Source organism: Thunnus thynnus, chromosome 19 (genome assembly GCF_963924715.1).
Source record: "Thunnus thynnus chromosome 19, fThuThy2.1, whole genome shotgun sequence".
Lineage (NCBI taxonomy): Eukaryota > Metazoa > Chordata > Actinopteri > Scombriformes > Scombridae > Thunnus > Thunnus thynnus.
In genome coordinates this window covers 10,617,197-10,637,786 of record NC_089535.1, presented here as the reverse complement: position 1 = coordinate 10,637,786, position 20,590 = coordinate 10,617,197, and the positions used below count along the sequence as shown (strand labels likewise).

General features: G+C 39.5%; 1 protein-coding gene across 1 annotated transcript; it reads left to right on the top strand.

Annotated features, from left to right (window-relative positions):
• Nucleotides 1-2,593: 2,593 nt before the first annotated feature.
• Nucleotides 2,594-20,174, top strand: pdcl (phosducin-like). The gene is made up of 14 exons (XM_067575260.1): nt 2,594-2,828; nt 2,931-3,017; nt 5,294-5,410; nt 7,314-7,454; nt 7,551-7,694; nt 8,715-8,896; nt 10,328-10,411; nt 11,464-11,710; nt 12,432-12,718; nt 13,151-13,298; nt 14,084-14,442; nt 18,090-18,273; nt 18,547-18,728; nt 19,081-20,174. The coding sequence occupies exons 1-14, from the start codon at nt 2,822-2,824 to the stop codon at nt 19,642-19,644; spliced, it is 2,733 nt and encodes a 910-aa protein (XP_067431361.1). The 5' UTR covers nt 2,594-2,821; the 3' UTR covers nt 19,645-20,174.
• The last annotated feature ends 416 nt before the right edge of the window (nt 20,175-20,590 follow it).

Genomic DNA, 20,590 nt, shown 5'->3' with positions numbered 1-20,590 from the left:
GAAAAATGTAGCTTTATTAAATCTCAACATCTAATACACAAAATATTCACTAATATCATTCTTTGTCTTCATCATCTGCCACCGGGGAAGCCTTGAAAAATAACATCCTAAGAAATATGTTCTTGCTGTGCAGTTTGTGATGGAACCAAAGAGATTTGGAAACCCAAAATATTCACAGTTGAAAGTGCCAGACATCAGTTGGACTGAATGTCTTTTTCACACACTGAAGATTATTTTGGACGAGGCCATTCATTGAAAACAGGATGATCTATATACCAGTTTATCAAGCTAACTGTCCTGCTACTACAGCTGCAGAATGAGAGGGAAATAGTCTGGTTTAGGCAGCCTTAGAGCTTGAGAGGAGCAACATACGGATACATTTCTTGCTCTTTCAGGGTTGCAGGTGAGTTGTTTTTCCAGCACTGCCTCCTTCACTTAGCAAAAGTGCAGCTAGAAGATAAATAACAAATCTGCAGTTCTAATGGCAGAGCGGCAGTTTCCAACAAAAGTCTAAATATTTAGCAGCCTCCAAACAATGCTGAAATTTCTCAGATGATGTCTGTTTACGCAACAAGTCAAAAGTTTTGAGTATTATAGTTGCAGCTGGAGACCATCTCAGTAAAGAAAACCAGCAGCTAAAAAGTAGTGGAAAAGTTTGGTATGTCAAGAGTTTTTCTGCCCATACTGGAGGATCGACTACATACAGAATTGATGAAGGAGAAGAGTACGTTTAGTCTGGAGAGCCATGGCCAAGATTTCTAGTTGAGAAAGAGAATTCATTTCCCAAAAGGACAGTGATCCCTAAAACTGAATCCCTGACCTTTGTGAATAAGGAGTGACGAGACAGGCGGTTCAACCACAGCAAAATGTGTCATAAGACATGTAATAGCTGGTACAACAATAAAGCCTCCACCACAGAATTGCTCAATACTGTCCTTTCTCTGATTTGTAGTGCTGGTCTACACCGTCAGCAAATGTTATCTCTTTATCTGTTGGTTCATCTGGTATGTATCATGTAACTTTGATTATCACTTTCTAAGTATTTTACCGGAAAAATATTTCTCAACATACCTCTAGGTGCTCCCATGGGGTTTCTCCTAATCTGTGCTGTTAACATACTCCCACGTTGTCAATGCTTCTGCCAGCTTCACTATAGCTTATCTGTTCATTTTCAGCATAGTTGATAGGGTTGCTATGGATTTTGCACTAATAGAAACATTATCAATTAAAAAATTTGGACTGTGTGTATATTAATTTTGGCTTGACGTCCATGTTTGATGTCTCCAGTTCTCGGTTGAGTGCGTGCATGAACTCAGATACACACACTGTGAATTTTCTTTAAAGATAAAACGACAAAAAAGAATCTCATGATTCCCTGTTTGTAGTATAGCAGTGTTCCCGGTCTTGTGTGTGCCCCAAAACACGTGTAGAAGAACAAACAAGTAACTAAATATTAAGTGTTTATGAAAAAAGCAGCTTCTATGCCATTAAATTACACATAATGTATATAAATGCGATGTGTTTTGCAGTAAATTAAATAATATAAAGTGTATTTATAATATTTTGGAAGTGTATTTTGATCTAGTCTGTCAAAAACACATCTAATATCATCATAACACTTTTTTTTTTTTGGGCTCCTAAATCTTGTAGACTTCTTCTTGGCTGCCTAAACTTAAGGGTCAGAGGTGATGTAAACCATTACATGCACGCAGTCCTGACAGACCTCCCCTACTTTGACCTTGTGACCTTTTGCTGGCGCTATTTTCTTACTCTGTAAATTCAGAGTCTCTTGTGGAGTAATACACCTCAAGCAAACAGTAGACTGTCCAGGGAGCAAGCAGACAGACCTCTATAGTTCTCAAAGTTTGTATGTTATAATGTCTTAAAATAAAATGTTTATTATTGTGCCACACATACAATAAGTGGGTCAATCTTCATGGAAAATGAACTCAGTTTGTACAGTTCAAAGGAAGATGGAACTCACTTATTTATACCACATTTGTGCAGTAATAATATAGTGTAAGGCCCATTGTATTGTATCTTTTTGCATGAAATGTTATACAGTATTATAGAGTAGTATTATGACTTTTCAAAATACAGCAATAGAGATGAAGCCATAAGACAGGATTGCTACAGGCTTTTACATAAGAAGCTGAATAGTATTTTCTATGCGAAATGGACCAAAAGGCTTTAAAATTATCATTATTATTATTGTTGTTGTTATTATTAAGCTTTATTTATTCAGGAAATCTGATTGAGATCAAGATCTTTTTTTGCGAGAGAGACCTGAGAACAGATTAGATATACACAGGATCACAATAAGACGGTTCATTCACATCACAATCACAAAACATTCATCATACACCATACATCCTAAAAACAGACTGGCTTAGAATGGGGGAAGAAGACATTGTAAAATATAAAAGGATGCTGCTGCAGTCAGGCTCTGATTTGATATGAAATTATAAAGAAAAGGCAGGGTTGATTAAAAAAAAAAAAAAAAAAGTAAGGGAGCATTCAAACATTGACAGCAGTGGGCGATAAAGAACTGGAAACCCGCTACCCTGATGAAGTCACCGTCCCACTTTTCCCTTTCCCGTCTGTCAGCAGGTGAAAGCGCAGTGCAGCGAGGCTGCAGCACTCACACAGACAGAAGTCAACCTGTTGGACAGCTGATCCTGCTGCTCTGCTACTCTCACTGACTGTCTGTCTGGGAACAGCCGACTCTCGTCCTCATACCTCTGTGATTCAGCCCACAGTCTGGATTACCGCACATTTCCTGCAGTTTCATGAGTTGGAATCTTGAACTGTGGCTGCAGTGATGAGATGTGAGTAGCCTGTGTCCTGGTCGTTGCTTGTGAAGCCGGTCCTGCCGTGTGTTTTACCTTCTTGTTCCTTAAACTAACATTGATTTACAACTTTTGTTGAAGCCTCTGTCCTAGGATCAGTTCTCAGTGCTCTTCTCTTGCTGCTGCGGGAGCCTGCATGCCGGGGAGATGAGGTTACCTCCAACACAGGTAGGTGAGAGGTCGGTTGGTTTGGACATGGTGTTGTGTGCATGTATTGTAAAATGCTGTATTAATAACCTAATCAGAGCACACCCTGCTTCATCGGTCAGTGGCAGGATATATATGTAGGCTACATTAGGATATGAGTACAGTGAGCATGCATGCGGGGTTTTCCTTATCCCATTAGTTTATCAGGTTTTCCTAATTTAGGCAGTCCGGTAATTCTTATAACAAAGACGGGGTCTGGCAAGCCTACTGCTGGTAACATAACATGACTTCCTCAGCTGAACTCTTAGGGACTTTTCATTTATCCAAAGTCATGTTTGAAACTGTTATTTTTCTTTCAAAACTTGATCATAATAAGGAAAACCTACCATGGGGAGTTACAGATTTTTTCCTAGGACGATGTATTTAACTTAAGGTAAACATTGAAACACAGTCCCTAAAAGACTAAATTTCAAGACTCAGCACTGAGAGATTTGTGATACATGTATTTCTTACAGTGAGGCCCCCCAAAACAAACTTTTCCTGCCCGACCTGTGGCCAAGACATGTCTGACCTGCGCGGCGACATGCCCTCCTCTCTCCCCTTATATACACAATATAGCATCCTGTCCTCACGCCGATGTTATCAGCTCATACCAACAGCTTCACTGCCTCATTCTTTTCTTCTGGTTTCTGCTTCCAAGTCATATGATTTCTGAATGAGAGCTTGTGTCATCTCATGAATGAGATTTTATATAATTAATGTGTAGTACTTTTGTCCCTCTTGTGGTTTCTATTCTATTTTTATTACTATATTATTTTTACTCTTTTCCATTCATGCTTTAGAAATGCAGCTACTGCAGGGTTTTTGAGACAAACTGAGTCAGTGAATGAGTGATTCATTTCCAGATGAGGTTATCTCACGTGTGAGATTTGAACTTTTTCTGACCTATTAAATCAGATAGTACGTTCTACACATCAGATGAGGTTGCTGCTCTGTTGAATGTTCTGCTAGGAGACAGAAGGATGGGGTCTGCGTGGGCAGGGAGAGGCATGTTCTGGCATGTGGAAGTTCCCTCCGGCAATTCTTTTTGTCCGAGGAGATTTTTCCCTTTCGCTTAGGAGTCCAGGTGTTTATCACAAGATTTACGTAGTCTGCATATCTATGATGCAACGCCCTGAGCTGTTCCATAATATGAACGTGAAGTTATCAGTGCATGAATCACCAAGGGATGGATCGCGGAATGTCAGATACAAACAGTCTTATCAGCCATTCAAGAGAATTTAATTTATCACCCTGGAACTTGCTTACATGAGCTTCACAATACCCGTGTTAGAAAACTCCCCTCCCCTCTCCCTCCCTCTGTTTCCGAGTGTATGAGAACAAAGATCTTTTCATGTTGCTAACTTGATTGGGTGTTTTTTTTCCCCACCCCAACCGTAACCCTTGTTGTGTGGTTATAAATTTCACTTTTAAATACAGAATCTACCTTAAAGAGTTGCTGATTCCTAAAACAAGTTAAAAAAAAAACAGGTGGTAATGCTTTATTTTACAGGTCCAGTAATTCCTAATAATTTCTTAAGCATTTTCCTGGAATAAGCAATGTAATTTGGCCCTAATTATAGATCAAATACAGACTGTGTATCCAAGTAGTCCATTCCAATTAAATGCTAAACTAGTCTAACCTCAGCTAAAGGTACAAAAATGTGCAAGTTGTGTACAGATGATGAATACATCTTTTCTTGTGTTTAAATGGAGCAGTTCTTTTGAGCTAATTCCTCTGGAAACTGCTTTTAAACTCAATAAAGCTAATTAAGTAAAACTTGTCTCCAAATTTTGTCTCTATCTTCCCTAAAATTAGTACCAATTAACATATTTATTTCTTCGGGGGGAAAAAATGAGAATTTATTAGGAAACAATGAACCAATTATGGACCTGTAAAATTCCCGGAAAAGCAATGACTGCACTGATAGCGGGAATTAAATTAACTCGGAACTAACTCATCTAATTGGCCGATGTTTTTTTAATAAAAGTGTGTCCTGAAGGCTCACTCTGAGACACCATGTCTGGCTAAAAGACCGATATTTTTTGCAGTGTAGACGTAAAGATGTGGTAAACCAATCTGCTACGACAGATGTTTTCACATGGGAACTAAATCTCTGTGCAGGAAGCTGGGCGGCAGACACATTGTAATAGTGTCATGTCTCTTAGAATTTTGTATTGTGTCAGAGCTTCATACATGATCTGCCTGCCTGAGTTTATGTAAGCATTTCTCATGGTCTCATTCTTGTTTTCCACAGTGAACCCATGCTGTTATATCCCCTGTCAGCACTGGGGAGTATGTGTGAGGTATGCTGAGGACAAATATGAGTGTGATTGCACTCGCACCGGCTACTACGGAGAAAACTGCACTGTCCGTGAGTCCAGTTATCACCATGACATCAGTTCTCATATCCTCTTGTTTTATTATACATCGAAGGAATTTGAAATATTCTGTTCTGTTATTCATTCCTATATTACACGGAAAAGGTTAGATGGCAGGCTGATGAAAGACTGTTGACTGATCTTGTTGTTAATTCAAGCAATAGTGCAATATAGCTTGGCTCGCAGAGTGAGGACTTCTTGTCTAGACCCAAATATTTGTAAGAATTGGAAAAACAGGGGCTAACTGCCAGGAAGAGACCATCTGGATCAGAGCGGCTTCTGCTGATCTTGTCACCAAAGCATCTACTAACTCTGCCGGTTTGCTTCTCATTAACATGGAACCCTCACACAGTGTGGTCCTTAATCAGACGTGAAGTAATTGGCTCTCAGTTATGCAGTTACATCATATTCGTCAGGCTTAATAACAATAAACTATTGCTGTGATTGTGCAGAGAAAGAAAGAACTATGGTGGGAGTGAGGGAAGGAAAAGGCCAGAAAACCCAAACAGGAAAGGGGAAAATGGGATTGAATAATAACATTTATATAAAATAATACTTTCTCCTCTTATGTAAGGCTGCATTTCCAAACATATTGTTGATTTTACACAGACTCAACTTTAACACATCTTTATGGGAGCTTAAGGCCAGGGCTATAGCAAGGATTTTAAAAATACTGGGGCGACAAGTACAATCCCCCCCCCCAACATGCCCCAACCCCACAACCACTAACCCAGCTCACCACACCAAAAAGAAAGTCTTTTTTCTCAATTATTTTCTCATATTTTATTTATCCTGTTAACATTTTAATTATATTTTTTGTCAAATTTTTGCCACACTTCTTTCAGTTGGCCCACTGCTCTGGTCCAGACTGAAATGCCTTAACAGTTATTGAATAGATTGCCATGAAATTTGGTACAAATATTCATGGTATCAATACGATGAATCCTAATGACTTTGATTATCCCGACTTTTCCTGTAGTGCTACCATGAGGTTGATTTGGTTCATGCATTCATGTCCCTGTCATGATAAATTCCAACTTTGGTGGTGCCTTTATTTTTTTCTTTACTTTTTCGCCATTATATGGTTAAATTTTGTCCAATACTTTGGTTTATGACCAAATACCTGCAAAACTAATAACATTCCCATCATCAACTGTAGACCTACTTTGTGTTTAGTGCTAATCAGCAGATGTTAGCATGCTAACATGCTAAACTAAGATAGTGAACATGGTAAACATTATATCTGCTTAACATCAACATGTTAGCATCGTCACTGTGAGCATGTTAGCATGTTGACGTTAGCATTTAGCTCAAAGCACCACTGTGTGTACAGCCCAAGCCCTCAGGAACAGCACCGGGCTGTGAATCCAATTTGACATAGTGGCCAAACGGTGTAATTACAATGTCACATGATGCTTTTGAGCCCAAAAAGACTTTCCCATAGACTTACATTTTCAAAGAGATGTCTGTAAATCAGCAGTGGTGTGGTGATTCAGAGGTCTGGAAACAGCTTATGAAACCTCCAAGTTTCCAGAGACGTCCTCAAAAAACACAATGGACATGATGTCAGTGTCCTTAATGGTAGCCACAATGCTGCTTCAGGCAGCTTTTGGCTACAGCAAGTACCAAGTAGAAGGTATCCTGGTGAACCAGTAACACGCATACTGGGGACATGTGTTGCATGTCACTCTGCTCTGTTTGTCCTCATGTCTCCTCTCACCTATCCACTTAAATTAAAATACAGATAAACACAGAACAACAAGCCAAGCTAGTTGAGAGTCCTGTAGGAATATAACAATGATTTTCTTATACTGAGAAAATGTTCACTTTAAATTCCCAGCTGCCCTGACTTATAATAACAACAAGATTATTCTTTCATCTGTCCTCCCACCACAGCGGAGTTTTGGACCAGAGTCCGTCATTTCTTCAAGCCCAGCCCAGATGTGGTGCATTACATTCTCACACATTTCCGCTGGCTCTGGGACATCATCAACTATACTTTCCTACGAGACGTTCTGATGCGGCTGGTTCTAACAGGTCCAGATTCAGCAGTTCACCCTGAGATAATAATTCAAGGCTATCCCATATTCAATTACTCACATTACCCTTTTTTCCCCTTCTTTGTATGAACAGTTAGGTCCAACTTAATACCCAATCCTCCAACCTTCAACTCAAAATATGGCTATCTCAGCTGGGAATCCTACTACAATCTGAGCTACTACACTCGGATTCTGCCCCCAGTGCCACTGGACTGCCCTACACCTCTAGGGGTCAAAGGTTAGCAACTCATTTATATTACGTTAAAATACACAGCTCAATTTGTCAAGTTATATTTTCAAACCTTAATATGTTTTTTTTGTTCAGACTAAAATGTGTCCAAGCATGATGTACAGAAACATGTCAAGGCCAGATTTGTAAACTGGTATTTATTCTTTGATCAGATTGTTCCTGATATGAATCAAAATGTTGCCACTTTTAGAGATTTTTATTCATTCAAAGGTTCTTGTACAGCTCCTTGTGCAACATTTAAGAACTTTGGCTTCTTTTATCAAACCAAAACTTAATTTTGAAGTAAAACTGGTTTATACAACTCAAAGTAAGGTATCGATAAAAGTATTGTTATGGTATCAGTGCCAAAACGTAGACTTAAAACTTACTTACTTAAACTTAAAAAATTCAAATAATACTGAACACTATCTATAGTGATACTATGATCATTTCAGTGTGTTTTTTTACCACGTATTATATCGCTGGATTATTTTTACTCATGCATTAACATGTAATCAGCATTTTAAAGTTGTACCTGAAACAAATTTTAACTATTTTGTGTATTACTTGGTAGTTTAATCTATAACCATGTAGTATTTTATAAACTGATCATATGTTTTGTATGAAAATCTTAATCAGAAAAGATTTTAGCAGCTGTCAGATAAAAATAGGTAAAAATACAATGTATGTTCTTCTAAAATGTGGAGTAGAAGTATAAAGAAACATAAAATGGAGTTACCTTAGAGGAATTAGTTAGCTCTCTTTCACTGATAGTTTTGATGTTATCTATGAGTTACATGTGTGACAGCATCAATAATATCAAATGCAGAACTCAGTTTTGTTTCAGTTGTAGCTTTCACCATTGTGACAGGCATACAGATTGTTGTCCTTGGACAGTTCAGGAGTGCAGCATGGCGTGTTAACTATATCATGTTTGCACAGACTTACTATTTCAATATTATGACTAGAGGTGTGATGTATCTGTGTTTTGCCCTCTGCTGCATGTGACGCTGTGGTGTTTCTGTTCAGGCAAGGCTGGGCTGCCTGACCCTGAGCTCCTGGTTGAGAGGCTGCTGAAGAGAAGGACCTTCAGACCCGACCCCCAGGGCTCCAACCTCATGTTCGCCTTCTTTGCGCAGCACTTCACCCACCAGTTCTTTAAGACCTACAATCGCATGGGTCTGGGCTACACCAAGGCTCTAGCACATGGGGTACAGATTTTTTCTAGTTGATAATAATAATAATAATGATAATACTTGTGTTTCACTTTTATTAACACAGTTACAAAGTGTTTTCCAGAAAAAGAAAAAAGAAACAGGATAAAAGCAAATGCAAGTAAAAACAAGAAATGGAATCATAGAACAGGGGAAATAACAGCAAATAAAATAGCTAAAGTGGTGAGATTAAAACCATTTTATACATATTAAATAGTTAATAGTTAGTTAAGTTCTTCACTTGGTCCTCCAAACAAAGATCTGCATCAAAAGTAACATAGAGATTTCTAGGAGTCTGCTTAATATATTTGACAGGCAGCCTAGCTTGTTGTTGAACCGGCTGGTAAAAATTGGTGGTCCAATCAGTATGACATCGGATTTATCATTGTCAAATTTTAAGAAATTTGGGGATTTGATGTCATTAAGAAGATTTATTAGACTGCTGGATTTGTTGGGTTTCAATTAGGACATATAACATAGCAGTGGAAGAGGACATCATCGTTTTTTTATCACCTGACAGGGAAAGCATGTAAATTCAAAACAACAGAGGGCCCTAGAATGGACCCTTGAGGAACACCACAAGTAAACAGACTTACAGAGAAACACGAATCTGCTAATACAAAACAGAAAACGTTCTGTTTTAAAAAACGTGAAAGGTGTAAAGCAGTCAGTCAGTCTCCTTAAGTTACTAAACTGTGTAGGAGAACAGAAGGGACCAGTTGTGTCAAAAACAACACTCAAATCTTACTAGAACTAAGACTGAGGAGTCATCTCTGTCAGTTCTCAAATGAATGTCAGCCTTAATAACAGTCATCTCAGTACTAAAACCTGATTGAAAACTATTTTAAAATTATTCTTTCAATAAATTACTTTTGTTAGTTCAGTTTCTCTATAACCTTCATTAAAAACAATAATTTTGAAACTGGTCAATAGTTGCTTAAAAAAAGATGATCCAAATTTGGTTTCTTTAGTCAATGAGTGGGGAGTTTTTCCTTTAAGGATTAAGTTTGGACAATATCTGATATATAGGTAGAGGATTTCATTTGAATTATCAATTTCTCTAAAGCTGAAATATTGACTATCTGAAACTGATTAGGGATGCAGGATTATCACTGAAAATGGATTAAACTGTGAGGCTTGGTTAGTAAAATAGACAGCAAATTTCTCAATCCAGTCACTAGGTTTACGGTCCTACAGTATGTGCTCAATGATAGAGAGACAGTGATTATTGAATGAGATTAATAAATCTGGATATTGTTGGACCAAGTAGACTTTGTATTTATGCCCATCTGAGTGCTTAAAAAATAGAAAATTATTCAAAAAATAGAAGTAAATCATAATGCCACCAACCAATATTTAGCCAGGCTTTTATTTATTTTCTCTTATTCTTACACATAATTTTTTTGTCTCATCTTGTGACGCATACAGGTGGATGCAGGCCACGTTTATGGAGACAACCTGGAACGTCAGCTCCTGCTCAGACTTCACAAAGATGGAAAACTTAAGTATCAGGTGAAAAAAAAATCAAAACAGTAAATAGAGACATCATGTACACAAATACTTCTCTCAGTTCCTTGTTATTCCTTATCATCAGGCTGCCCCAACAAGCCTCGAAAGATTCTGCAGCTGGTCCAGAATGCAACTGAACATGTACTGACAAAAACTAGAAAAAGAGATCATATTTCTATCGTTTTAGCTTCTCTGCACTGGTTCCCTGTAAAATCCAGAGTAGAATTTAAAATCCTTTTCATCACCTACAAAGCCCTTAATGGTCAGGCACCATCATATCTTAAAGAGCTCATAGTACTCTATTACTCCGCGAGAGCACTGCGCTCCCAGAATGCAGGCTTACTTATGGTTCCCAGAGTCTCCAAAAGAAGAATGGGAGGCAGAGCCTTCAACTATCTGGCCCCTCTCCTCTCGAACCATCTTTCCGTTTCAGTCCGGGAGGCAGATGGCTTCTCCAGGTTTAAGAGTAGGCTTAAAACTTTCCTTTTTAATACAGCTTATAGTTGGGACTGGCCCAGGCTTGCCTTGGACCAGCCCCTAGATATGCTGCCATAGGCCTAGACTGCCAAGGGGACTTTCCATGATGCACTGAGCTCCTCTCTCCTCCTCCCCCTCTCCATCTGTACGCATTCATGCCCCATTAATGCATGTTACTAACTTGGCATCTTCCCCAGAATTCTGTGTTTTCTTGTCCAGCTTGACACTACTGCCACTACTATTATTAATAGTCATATTTCTATTATTCTATTATTATTATTGTTGTTATTGTTTTTGCTGTGCTTCTTTGTCTCTCTCTCCCCTCTCCCCCTCTTTCTTTCTCTCTCAACCCAACCGGTCAGGCCAGATGGCCACCCACCTCGACCCCAGTTCTGCTTGAGGTTTCTTCTCGTTAAGGGGGAGTTTTTCCTTGCCACTGTCGCCAAGTGCTGTAATAGGGGAATGTTGATTCAGATGGGAACAAAAAGGAAACCTGCAGTGTTCTTGTAATTTGTTAGCTGTGGTTATAATTGGTAAAGTTGTATTGTATAATCATTAATTATTGTTTTTCCCTTCAGTTAATTGATGGAGAGATATACCCTCCCTCTGTAGCTGACGCACCTGTTAAGATGAGCTACCCCCCTGGGATCCCACCAGAGAATCAGATTGCTATTGGTCAGGAAGTGTTCGGACTCCTCCCTGGTTTGGGAATGTACGCTACGCTGTGGCTGAGGGAGCATAACCGAGTCTGTGACATCCTGAAAGCAGAGCATCCCACATGGGATGATGAACAGCTTTTCCAGACCTCCCGCCTCATCATCATTGGTGAGTAGGACGCAGTTTTACAGGAATATAGTTTGACATTTTGGAAAAGTTGCTTATTCACTCTCTTGCTGAGAGTTAAAAGGTAAAAGGTTAGCTCAGCTTAGCATAAAGACTGGAAACAAGATAAAACAGCTAGCGTGACAGTAGTATGAGGTAACAAAATCTGCCTATCAACCCCTCTAAAGCTGACGCATTAACATGTCATCTCTTGTTTGTTTATTCTTTATAAAAGCTAACATGTAAAAACAAAAGCTCCTGGTTTTCTGGGGGCTATGTGACAGATTACTTCTTGGGCGGGCTCGGTAGCTTTCTGGAGTCTCCAATGGATTCCTGGCATCCTTGTGTGGCAACTGTTTCCTCCTGCTCCCACTCTTTGTGCTGAGATAAGCTAGCAGGCTGCTGCCTGTAGCCTCATATTTAATGGACAGATATGAGAGTGGTACCAAACTTCTCATGTAACTCTCGCCAAGAAAGTGACAAACACATTTTCCAAATTGTCAAACTATTTCTTTAATGCTTTGATTTTTTTTTTTTAAAGCTTTACTCTTTTTTAAATTTTGTAAATTGTGCAAGTATACTTCATGTTTTTTTAATAACAGAGTATGTCAGCATGCTTCAGTATTAGCTCATGGATTTTATCAGAGCCTGTTCAGTCATGACTCAGTTTCATATACATGTACAGTAGGTATTTTTAATTTGTGTCTCTCTGTGTTTCTCTCAGGTGAGACAATACGAATAGTGATCGAGGAGTACGTTCAGCACCTCAGTGGATACCTGTTACAGCTGAAGTTTGATCCTACCCTGCTGTTCAACTCCCAGTTCCAGTATGGGAACCGTATCGCTCTGGAGTTCAGCCAGCTCTACCACTGGCACCCCTTAATGCCTGACAGCTTCCTCATTAACGGAGATGAAGTGTCTTACACACAGTTCCTCTTCAACACTTCTGTTCTCACACACTATGGCGTGGACACGCTGGTGGATGCCTTCTCTCGACAAGTTGCCGGCCAGGTAACAAAACGTCAGATAATATAACATGATGAATATGCAACTAACTCTTGGTTATAACTGCAGTATTGCTAGATTCAAACATCCACGTGAAATGTTTTTTGGCATTCACACTTGTTCTTCCTGTTTTCTAGATGTGCATCCTGTCATAGTCTAGCTACTCTCTTTGGTGTTGTTGCATGATTAAGCTTGTTGATGTGGGTTGTCTTAGCTACAAAATGTCTTATATACCAATCAGAAACAGAATGTTATTATTATTTTTTGCCTGCTACATAAATATTTATGTACTGGCTGGAAACAGAATGAAGGTTTGTTAATTACAGTCTTCATGCAGATCGTTATATTTCCTATCCCACATGCTTGAGCCTTAAACTGTAATCACAGCTAAACATGTACATATAACACATACTTAATTCTCAAACCTTTGTCTTACAGATAGGAGGGGGCCATAACATCAATCCTGTGGTGACCAAAGTAGCTGTGGGGGCCATCAAAGAGTCGCGGCAGCTCCGCATGCAATCCTTCAACGAGTACAGGAAACGTTTTAACCTTAAGCCGTACACATCGTTCAGACAATTCACTGGTAAGAAAAATAGTTGTGGCTGTGTTCAGACCACAAATGAAGTCATGAAAGCACATGATTTACATGATTTTTACGAGTCAATTAGAGCAGCTGAACATACATTCCTGGAATAAATGATATTCTCTCTCTTCCTAGGCATTTTGTTAAAGACTATTCTCCATTGCTATCCTCTGAGTGGTATCAATGGAAGATATTTCTGTATCAAATCCTTCAGTTGATGATGTATTCTACATTGCTTGACTTGCACTGCACTGTACTTACAAACTGTGCAGTTAGAGGTATTTCATGTCGGCTTGTGTCATGTAGTTGTCTGGCACAGCCAAATGATTAGCAACACTATCATTTGGCTGTGCTAGAGAGGTGCTGTCAACCTCTAGGTGGCATTAGAGGTAATGTCAGAAGATCATTAAAGTTATTAGGATTCATCTTCAAAGAACCATAAAAGTTTGTGCTAATTCATCCAGTAGATGTTGAGATATTTTACTACATATGCAAAAACTTTGACGTGCTCGTGGTCTCACAGTAAAAATCAGGTCATTAGGATTCATCCATGGCAATCTATCAAGTAGTTGTTGAGATATCTCAGTTTTGCAATCCTCAGGGCTGTGCTGCTTGCATGACTAAAACCTAATCCTGGAGGTGTTTGTTTTGGTGTTGCACTACTGCGAAACACTGAGGCAGTTGGTTCAGGTCCAGCTATTGCTACTGAGTAAAGAAATGTATTCTTGATGCACTTTATTGTAGACATTTTTATTAACTGAGCATTCATTGTTACCTTTTTGCAGATAACGAGGAGATAGCCCGCGAGCTTGAAGAGTTATATGGTGACATTGAGGCTCTTGAATTTTATCCCGGCATGATGTTGGAGAGAACACGAGCGGGGGCCATATTTGGGGAGAGCATGGTGGAGATGGGCGCCCCGTTCTCCCTTAAAGGCCTTCTGGGAAACCCTATATGTTCTCCAGATTACTGGAAGCCCAGCACCTTTGGAGGCAAAGTTGGCTTTGACATAGTGAACTCCGCCACGCTGAAGAAGCTGGTGTGTCTGAACACCAGGACGTGTCCGTATGTGGCATTTAGAGTACCAGCAGAGGAGCAGTCACAAAGAGGGAAAGACGACAGTAAAGGAAGAACTGATGAGCTATGACGCTTTCCAGACACAAGAAGGTTTTGGTTTGAGATTCCTACATGAAGGTAAAAGAGGCTGCTGCTAAAAAAAACGAAAAAAAAAAACAACTGTTCAAGATGCTTGTGTGGAGAACATAGAGTAAATGCACTGGAGAATCACACAGGACCAAGAGCTCAGTGTGAAATCAAACTCGCCTCTTCCTTAATTTGCTCACTCTGTCTCACACTTGAACAAAGACATCAGTGAGGAAATAAACATGTGATGTTAAATGTTAAATGCTTTGTGTCTGAAGAATGAAATACCATCAAAATACATGTTCACACTGTCTGTAGCTTTCTTTCAAAAGAAATTATTGCAATGGAAATTTATTGACATCAAAGTATAGACATTAGTGGACTATTTGTACATTCATTAAAAATGACAGTTATTAAAATCTTAGATTTGACTTGTTCTGTTTGTCTACTGAGTTTCCGTTCCTCCCTGCTTCTTTTGGATCTTGTGTTTCTTTTGGCAAGAGACTGAATATTCATGGAAACAGAAGACTGAGCTGATTACAGGGAATAAAGCAGGAAGTGCAGTGTGGTTTAAAATCACATAAAGTGGAAGCACAGTTACCTCATAGCTTAGAACATTTTGATAAATTAGGATACATATGAGATTAGGATCCACAGACACTTTATATATAATATTTAGCCTTATATCTGTGCTATCTGTCTTGTCAGATTACTTAAAGAATAAGTTTGCAAAAAAAAAAAAAAAAATTAAAAGTTCATCTGAAGTTTATATGAGGCTTCAGCAGTCTGAGTGAGTCATATCAAGTGGATATCTGCCACATTTACAGTGTTTTAGTTTTAGTATAGTAACAAAAAGAAGGACTTTGGCACTAAAAAAGACTTTTTTAAATACATTTCTGCACAGACGGAGGCTTGTGGATTTTGGCTCCCATCACTTACATTATAAGTGCATTATGAAGGGATCTTCTAAATGTCAGTATGAGCAGGAGGAATGATTACAGCAAGAAAAATCTGTTTCAATGTTCATTTGGGCACTTGACCTGTCCTTTAACTGCTGTAGCGATTTGTATTAACAAAAGGGAAAACTATCCTCTGTTCTTGGTATCATGGCACCTTTAATATTTGCAATGATGAAGTTGAAATTTGACTTTGCAGTTTTGGTCAGTCTACTGACAGTGGTTGTAGTAGCAGCAGTAGTAGTTTTAGCAATACAAGTACTATAGTCCAGGTATTATGTGCCAAATTTGTGGTGATATTTTCATTTTTTTTATAAAAGCATGAAACTTAGCATACTTGTACAGTTTGGGGTCCTGAACATTTTCAGAATTGGAGCCATCGCAAAAACGCCTTGTGGTGGCCAATTTACTTTCCACAATAACCTAATTATGTATTTTGCATTATATCTCCTGAACCAAACATGATAACACAAAAAAAGGTTAAGTCTACCCCTATGTTTTGATGGCCAAGGATTACAATGATACCATATACAACATCATAAACTGGCTCCATTTCTGAATGTTCAGGGCCCCAAATTGTACAAGTGTACCAAATTTCATGCTTTTATGAAAAAGTGAACACAATTTTCACATATCACCTGAACTACTAGTAACGTGTATTATGTCATAGTTATATTGCCCTCTAGTGGTGAAAGAGGGAGCTGCGTTTAACAACACTTTCCTGTCACTAAACATATCACACGTCACGAGGATAAACCCGTGTTGTCTTTAGGTGCTCTCAGTAAAATCAGAATTTACACCAATGCAACTTTAGAGTACTACACTGTCACAAAGAATAAGGTGGAAAGTAATTTTCACGGCAAAATTAAACATGTGGCTCGGCAATTTTGAATGGCTGTGGGTTGATTGTGTCACTTAGTACAGCAATTTTAAAAAAATTAATAAACATGTTTTCTGTTTTGATGCTGTAAATTAATTTGCCATCAGACATCATAAATTGACCAACATCGATTACTGATGCGGTGTGTCCTAATTATAAAGAATAAATAAATAAATAAAACCTATGGCTGCAAGTAACTAACAATGATTTTTATTATCAATTAATATGTCGATCACCATTTCCCAAAACCCAAGATCCAAACTTAAATGTCTTCTTTTGTCCCGACTAACAATCCATAACCCAAAGACATTCAGTTTGCCATCACAGAAGACTAAAGAAACCAGAAAATGTGCACATTTAAGAAGCTGGAACCAAAGAATTTTGACATTTTTTCTTTAACAAAACGACTCATAATGATCAAAACAGTTGCTGATTAATTTAGTGTTTGGCAACTAATCGATTAATCAATTTAATAAAATTAATCTAATAAAATCTAAATTCTAGCTGAATGTGGGCAGTCTTTGACCGTAGGCGTTGTAATTACGACATCTCCGTGAGCCATGAACGCACCACAGACTGAGACAGGCTTGAACAGCTAAAAGCTAACAGATTAGCCGGAGTTGTGGTGGGAGTTGGTGACATTTTACTAACGTTAGCTGGTCATAACAATAACGGTAAGTTGAAAGCCAATAATCTTTCATTAGTGGACATTTTATATACTTTTACAGCGGCGTGTAATGTCGGAGTCAAGCTAAACTTAACGTTCATAGCTGGTTATTGTTTACTGATTGTCAAACGATAGCATACGTTGTGCTAGCAGGTTCAGCCCTAATTATTAAACAAGCTAACTGGATTGTCTAGATCCTCTTTTCAAGTAGCGTTTTGACACTTGAGGAAATAACACCATTGCTACAGTTAATTGAAAACTAGGTCATCATATCGGAACAGGCAGTGATTCTCAGATAAATTAGGTGCTGGCTGTAATAAGGCCTTCGCTCCTACTGTTTACATGTGTTGGAGACAGGATGTGCGAAGTTTGTGGAGAATTATTATTATGTATCGTCACTAAATGGCAGCTATGTCAAACTGAAAACCCCTGTACGCGTTGTAGTATTTACAATTTTCTGCCTGGCCCGCTCTCAAAGTGACAGGAGGGATTTGTATGAAGGGTGTCTCCCTCCATCTGTGCACATGGACGAGCTTATACACGGCTCAGTGCATCATTGAAGGCCTTTCTGCTCAAGTTTTGTAAAATGACACACTTATTATAAGCTATGTATAGTGTAGATGTCCTATTTTCGAATTAAACCCTTTCTGCCCGACCTATAACAGCTTGGATGGCTGCCAGCCTGGATTATTTATGCTTCACTGACTGATGTGCTCAACCGGACAATTCAGTGCTAAAAACTGTTGTTAATCTGCAGAGATTTTTATCTATGAAGCTGTGAATTTGTTAAGGACAAAGCAAATGGCAGTATTGTCTCACATGTCAGCTGCCATACTCATGCAAATTAGTAGTCAAATGACCCAAATGGAGACTGGTGTGTTTGTATAAATATATTCTGTGAATGTAAGGAACAAATGCATCAGATTAGCTCAGACTGGTGTTACATAATACACATCCTTTCCACCGCATGCAGTACAAAGAGGAAGGATGGGTCGTATTTTTAGTTCATGTAAAACGTACGGGGTGTAGTGTAAACGTGTGGATATAGCAGCAGGAATAGATCAATAAACAGAAACGTGAAAGTGCAGAGATGCATCAGTGTCCTTTCTACTCTCTACACATTAAAAACTGCCGCCCTCAGGTGAGCTGTCGTAATGACGACCTTGGACGACAAGATTCTGGGAGAGAAGCTGCAGTACTACTACAGCAGCAGTGAGGACGAAGGCAGCGACAACGAGGATGAAGAAGGGGAAAGCAAGACCATCCGGGACGCCAACGTCGGGGAGCCTGAGATTGATTACAGCGCAGATGGAAGTGCTGTCAACACAGGTAGCTACCATGAACGCATACAAAACACGATAAGAAATGAGAGGGTGGTGTGTCCCGACAGCCTGCAGGTTAAGACGAATACCACACGATCGCAATCTTGCTTTCGATTCTGGCCACAGACTTTTGTTGCATGATGTACCCTTCTCTTTAACCATTTCCTGTCTCATTCTGCATGTTCAACTATCAAACAGACTAAATATGATCACATATTTGTCATTTAGAACATAATACGTAGTTACCATAACACCAGTGACATTGGCTGTTCTCTTACAGGACCGAAGGGTGTGATCAATGACTGGAGGAAGTACAAGCAGCTGGAGGTGGAGCAGAAGCAAGAGCAGAAGAAAGAGATGGAAAGACTGATCAAGAAGCTGTCGATGACCTGCCGCTCTGACCTCGACCTGCAAAAAGACAAGGAGAAACAGAAAGAGCTGCAGGAGAAAATCCAAGGCAAAGTAAGCAGAAATGGGGGACAAAATGCCTGTGAAAAGCTCCCTTAGCTTCAACTTCTTGTTCCTCACATTATCCTGGCAGTGCGTTAGTGACACCCTCTTGAAACTGTGGCATACTTCTTGATGGAGCACTGGATGTGGGAAAATGCTAAACACAGGCAATATATTAATTAAAAGCTATTTGATTGATATAGTGGAATCCCTGCACCCTCTTCCTGTATTTTCTGACACACTTTTCACTAACTATTATATTATTATTATCAGGTTTCGAACCGGCCAGACTAAAATGGCTACATTGGAGTATCTGTAAAAGACGCAGCACATTTATGAGTTTTGCTTTTTGTCTACCCCACAGATGACCATGCAGGAGTACAACATGCTCCAAGAAGAAGAAGACGACGAAGACTTCCTTCAGCATTACCGCATGCAGCGCATTGAAGAGATGCGGCGCCAGCTCTGCCGCGGCAAACGTTTCGAGCAGGTTTACGAGCTCAACAGCGGAGAGGACTTCCTGGAGGCTTTAGACAAAGAGGACAAAAGCACGCTGGTCATGATCCACATCTACGAGCCCGACGTCCCGGGCTGCGAGGCCATGAGCGGCAGCCTGATGTGTCTGGCTCAGGAATACCCGCTGGTCAAGTTCTGCAGCGTACGCAGCTCGGCCATCAGCACCAGCGCGCTGTTCAGAGGCAGCGCTCTGCCCGCCCTGCTGGTTTACAAAGGAGGGGACCTGATCGGCAACTTCGTGCGGCTCACGGACCAGCTCGGGGAGGATTTCTTTGCTGTGGACGTGGAGGCCCTGCTGCAGGAGTACGGCCTGCTGCCCGATAAGTCCCCCGTTGTCCCGAAGACCATCCGCAATGGAGCCATCATACAGAGCAATCAGAGTGATGAGGACTCTGACCTTGACATAGACTAGAGCCATATTATATAACTTCCATTATATGCTTGGGAAACATGCGCACACTGTCTGCATGGACTATAGATTATTTACATGTATGTGGACCCCATCGTAGTGATGACGGACCGAGCCAGGACCGCCATTCAATACTCACACAGCAACGTACAACCAGCAGTGAAGCAGAACCAAAAGTAAATGCGCACACACACTACGAGCCGGTGGGCGTTCATCATGATATCATCATTCCATGGTAAATATGAGTTATATTTAATTAGAGTAAGTACTAGGCATTATCATCATCGAGGCATAATGAGAATGATGTAGGTTAAAATGTTTTGTTTGAGCTGTGACTGTTGACTATTTATTCATTGTGTAAAAACACATTTCCCTGTTCTGTTTCATGTGTATCTTCACTGTATTACATGTGTTTCACTCTGTAGAATAAGAAACCTTCAGCCCCAAACTGACTTTTAGTTAGTTTTATAACTTTTATATGTGCTGGACCATTTCAAATAGTGGGAAAAATAAACAAGTGTTTGGACTCCCTGCCTGTTGTGTTTTTTTATTTATCAGAGTTAAAGCTGTACTAATCAATATTTGCATTATTATTATTATTATTGTTGTTGTTAGCATTTAGCAGCTAAAGAAACAGATATCTCCCTCAGGAAGTGGGTGACACCAGGTGAAAGAAGAGTGAATATTGGTTTTACATAGAAACATGACTCCAAATTAATAATAATGTTGGATTTGTAAGTACTGGTAAGTAACTATTTACTAGCATGTTAGCCATGACACTTTTATAATGTGATAATATGTAATTGCCGTGTTTACAGCTTGTTCTGCTGCCCCTACGCAGCCAAAATAATAATTGAATGCTGCTTTGTGACCTCTAGTGGTGCTGTGGAGCAGTTTTTTGTGAGTGGGTCCCTGTTTTATTTGTACCCTGCAAACACATATGATACAC

What these genes read in the sequence shown, in the direction of transcription:
- pdcl (XM_067575260.1), top strand. An exon ending in CCAAGGCTCTAGCACATGGG is followed by an intron (nt 8,897 to 10,327) that starts GTACAGATTTTT and finishes TGACGCATACAG; the next exon opens with GTGGATGCAGGCCACGTTTA. An exon ending in CTCGACAAGTTGCCGGCCAG is followed by an intron (nt 12,719 to 13,150) that starts GTAACAAAACGT and finishes TTTGTCTTACAG; the next exon opens with ATAGGAGGGGGCCATAACAT.